The 4760-nt window shown below is 37.7% G+C and overlaps 1 protein-coding gene across 1 annotated transcript; it reads left to right on the top strand.

Annotated features, from left to right (window-relative positions):
• The first annotated feature begins 1668 nt into the window (after positions 1 to 1668).
• TLR5 (toll like receptor 5) lies at positions 1669 to 4444 on the top strand. The gene has a single exon (XM_044004225.1). It carries the CDS (start codon positions 1681 to 1683, stop codon positions 4255 to 4257), a length of 2577 nt encoding a protein of 858 aa, XP_043860160.1. The 5' UTR covers positions 1669 to 1680; the 3' UTR covers positions 4258 to 4444.
• Positions 4445 to 4760: the final 316 nt, after the last annotated feature.

Genomic DNA, 4760 nt, shown 5'->3' with positions numbered 1-4760 from the left:
GGTGAAGAAAGCAGAATCAGCAGATCATTGTATATAATAACAATATTTTAATGATGATTAACTGTGAAAGACTTGGCTACTCTGATCAATACAATGATCCAAGATAATTCCAAAGGACTCATGATAAAAAATTCCTATCCTCCTCCAGAGAGAGAACTGATGAACTCTAGGTACAAATTAAAGTAGAATATATTTTTAATTTTATTTTGCTTGCTTTTTTTGCCACATGGCTAATATGTAAATATGTTTTTCATAATTTTCCATGTATAGTTGATATATTGCTTGCCTCCTCAGTGAATGAGAGAGGTATGAGAGAGAGGAAGGTAATTTGTAATTCAAATATTTTTAAAAGAATGTTAAATAATATTTTAAAATAAAAAATACACTTAGACTAAATGACAAAATCTAAAGCTTTTGGAGGGCACATAGAAATGGAGGAATTTTTTTTATTAATCTGTGATTTCTTTTTTTTTTTTTTAATTATTTTTTTTTAGTGAGGCAATTGGGGTTAAATGACTTGCCCAGGGTCACACAGCTAGTAAGTGTTAAGTGTCTGAGGCCGGATTTGAACTCAGGTACTCCTGACTCCAGGGCCGGTGCTCTATCCACTGCGCCACCTAGCTGCCCCAATCTGTGATTTCTTAATACATTGCCCTTCTGTGATCTAGAGCCTTTTCTTTTCAAGTCTTTTTGATGATTTTAATTTTTACATCACAGACATTTCTGAATATGCTCTTCTCTAAGGAAGCTTCCCCCTCCACTAGCCCATGATGGATAAACACTTAGAAATTCCTCCTCTTAGCTCACTCGGTTTTTAGATCCCATGCAGATGACCACCATTCTGTTGGGAAGACATTTCCTCACGATAAACATGTTACAATGAGTTAAATTACAATTTGTTTTATACTTAACTACATTTTAGATAGCTATTGCCCCTGCTGAAATTTCAGAAAACCCATCTAATCCCATGATATTTTGCAAACTACTTAAATCACTTCAACAAATTATCCCTTCGATTAGTGTTCTTTTCCCATGTACAGGTAGCAGTGCCAGCATGTCAGCCTGCTCTTGGTGGAACATACCACAATCTCAATGCTTGAGGGGCTAGATACAAGAGGTATGCCATTTAATGGATGCAGAATCAGTTTTCAAAGCATCTTGAATGAATTACCAGGTAATATAAGACAAAAACCAGCAAAGTATCTAAGGTTAGGAAGAACAAGTTCCCAATATGAAGGTAATGGGATTCAAGAAACAAACACAAAATATTATTTAAAATTCAGAAAACCTTTATTCAATCAGTCCTCATCATGTACTAAGATTTTATATGCAATTTGACACATGCCCTGTGACGAGCATGCCTGAATTCTTATGGTGAGATCCCCTCAAGGCTCACCATTCTAAAAAATCTTGAGTGGTAAACAACTCCTGGTTGCAGCTAGCATTTATCACATGAGGGGTTTGACTCTTTTCATCAATTTAAAAAATTTTATTAACTTCAATTTCAGAGGGTGGCATTCTATGTCCTTGTCCCCAAATTCTGGGAAGTGATCTCTAAGCCTAGTGTCACCTTTGGCAACAATCATATCATCTAACATTGTGTTCCCTACCTTTTCTGTGATCTTCTTAATACATAGCCCAGTATCTTTTGTTCTTTCCTCTATTCTCTCTAGGATTGTGATGGGTCACCTCCTTACATTTCTCTTGGGATTGGTATTTGAAGTCACTTCAGTGTTTGGAATTCCTTCTTGTTCAGCTGATGGACAACTCGCTGTATATCACTTTTGCAAACTTACCGAAGTCCCCCAAGTGCCAAATACCACTATAAAGCTGTTGTTAGGTTTTAACAACATCATGGTAGTTAATGCCACTACATTCCCTCTATTGGAGAAGCTTTGGTTGCTAGAGCTAGGAGCTCAGTTCTCTCCTCTGACCATTGAGAGAGAAGCTTTCAAAAACCTGCCCAACCTTAAAATCTTAGATATTGGCAAGAATGAAATTCAGTTTTTGCATACTGATGCTTTTCAAGGCTTGCCCAACTTGATTGAACTACGACTATTTGGCTGTGGTCTCTCAGATTCCATTCTAAAAGATGGTTATTTTAGAAATTTAAATTCTTTAGCTGTACTGAACCTATCTAAAAATCAAATCCAAAGTTTACACCTTCATCCTTCCTTTGGAGATCTGAAATCTTTGGAATCCATAGATTTGTCTCTAAATGAAATATCCCTGATATGTGAAAGAGATCTTGAGCTCCTCCAAGGGAAAAGATTCTCTTTGTTTAGTCTTGCTTCCAATGGCCTCTATAGCAGAGTCTCGGTCAACTGGAAAGAGTGCATGAATCCTTTCAAAAGTATGTTCTTTGAGGTTCTGGATGTCTCAAGCAATGGCTGGACGGTAGATATCATACGAGAATTTTGTGGCGCTATCAATGGAACCAAGATTTATTCTTTGCTTCTTGACCACCATGTCATGGGTGGAGGGTTTGGTTTTCATAACATAATTGAACCTGATCACGACACATTTGCTGCACTGGGCATGAGTTCAGTGATAAAAATGGATATTTCCCATGGCTTTATCTTCTCCCTGAACTTTCATCTATTCGAGACCCTCAAAGAGTTGAAACTTATAAACCTTTCATATAACAAGGTGAACAAGATTGCTAAAGAAACATTTTATGGCCTTGACAATCTCCAGATTCTCAATCTGTCCTATAACTTGCTGGGTGAACTCTACAATTCTGATTTTTATGGACTGCCTAAAGTTGCTTATATTGATCTTCAAAAAAATCATATTGGGGTGATTCAGCAGCAGACATTCAAACACTTGAAAAATTTACAAACTTTGGATCTTCGTGATAATGCTATTAAAACTCTTTCTTTTCTTCCCAGATTAAGTACTGCCTTCCTAAGTGGCAATAAATTAGTGAGTCTTGAAAACAGCGCAACTGTTGAATTCCTTGAGTTAGCAGAAAATAGGTTGGAAAATCTGAAGGATCTCTATACTCTTCTTCAGAATCCAGAACTAAAGATTCTCATTTTAAATAAAAATCGATTTTCCTTTTGTTACCACCACTATTATGGTTCTTCAAAGAACCATACCTTAGAGCAGCTTTATCTTTCAGAAAATATGCTGCAACTTGTCTGGCAAGCAGGATCATGTTGGGATGTGTTTAAGGGACTTTCCCATCTTAAACTTCTCTTCCTGAACAATAATTACCTTAATTTCCTTCCACCTGGTGTTTTCAATGATCTGACTGCATTACAGATCCTTAGCCTGCATGGTAACAGGCTGACATCTCTTTCTCCTGGTGTTCTACCTGCAAATTTAAGAGTCTTGCTTATTTCCCACAACCACCTGCTATCCCCTGACCCTACTATTTTTGCATCACTGAAACACCTAGATATAACCCACAACAAATATATCTGTGAGTGTGAAACCAGAAATTTTATCCTTTGGCTGAACCAAACCAATGTGACCATGTTTGGGTCCCCTGAGGATGTCTACTGCACATACCCTGACTCATTCTCTGGGGTCTCACTCTATTCATTTTCCATAGAGCACTGTGATGAAGAGAAAGCCCTACAACTTATTAATTTTTCACTTTTCATCTTCTTCACCACCACCTTGATTCTGTTCCTTACAGCAGTTGTGACATTCACAAAGTTCCGTGGGCTCTGTTTTTATCTCTGGCATAAGATGGTCCAGAGACTCACATTCAAATACCATCCTCAGGGGGTAGAAGAGGATCAGTACAAATATGATGCATATTTGTGCTTCAGTACCAAAGACTTTGAATGGGTCCAGAATGCACTCCTCAATCGCTTGGACTCCCGGTATAATTCTGAAAATAGATTTAACCTGTGTTTTGAGGAAAGGGACTTCCTCCCAGGAGAAGACCGCATTGACAACATCCAGGATGCCATTTGGAGCAGCAGGAAAACCATTTGCATTGTGACGAGGCATTTCCTCAAAGATGGCTGGTGCATTGAAGCCTTCAATTTTGCTCAGAGCAGATACTTCTCTGATCTTAAAAATGATCTCATCATGGTGGTAGCTGGATCCCTTTCCCAGTATCAACTGATGAAATACCCACCTATCCGAGTCTTCGTGCAGAGGCAACCATACCTGAGGTGGCCAGAGGACCTTCAGGATGTTAACTGGTTCTTAAATAAACTCTCTCAATGCATACTCACCATAAAAGAAGAAAAGAAATCCAACAACATCCCCTTGCAAACTGTGGCAACCATATCCTAGCTAAAGAAGACATTCTCAACCTCAATTCCTGCTGAAAGTTATTTTTCCCATTATATTTGCATTACATTTGTTTGGCTGTTTCCTTGGAAGCAACCAGTTGGTGGGATAGATAGAATGCTGGATTGGGAATTAGGAAGACCTGAATTCAAATCCTGACTCTAGCCTCTGATGGCTAAGAGACCTTGGGCAAGTTGACTTATCCCTTCCAGTTTCAGTTTCCTCATCTATCAAATGACAATGATCATATGAAGCCTACCTCACAGGATTATTGTGAGGATCAAGTGAGATAATTTCTATAAAGCAATTTGAAAACTTTAAGGTGTTATATCAATGTTAGTTCTCATTATTATTCACTGGATTTTTTCTGCTAAGGAAGGAGAGAAATGTTCTGTTTTTCATATTAATACAATGATTTGCTATGTTGATTTAAAAATGAAAATTAATGATTTAGAAAATTGGAATTGACCATAAAAACTAGACCAAAGACTTAGACTCTCCGATAC

The sequence above is a fragment of the Dromiciops gliroides genome, chromosome 4 (assembly GCF_019393635.1).
Source record: "Dromiciops gliroides isolate mDroGli1 chromosome 4, mDroGli1.pri, whole genome shotgun sequence".
In the NCBI taxonomy this organism is placed as follows: domain Eukaryota; kingdom Metazoa; phylum Chordata; class Mammalia; order Microbiotheria; family Microbiotheriidae; genus Dromiciops; species Dromiciops gliroides.
Note: the sequence above shows the minus strand (reverse complement) of the source record. Positions and strands in the feature narration are given on the sequence as shown.

What these genes read in the sequence shown, in the direction of transcription:
- TLR5 (XM_044004225.1), top strand. Translation starts at nt 1,681, where the DNA reads ATGGGTCACCTCCTTACATTTCTCTTGGGATTGGTATTTGAAGTCACT.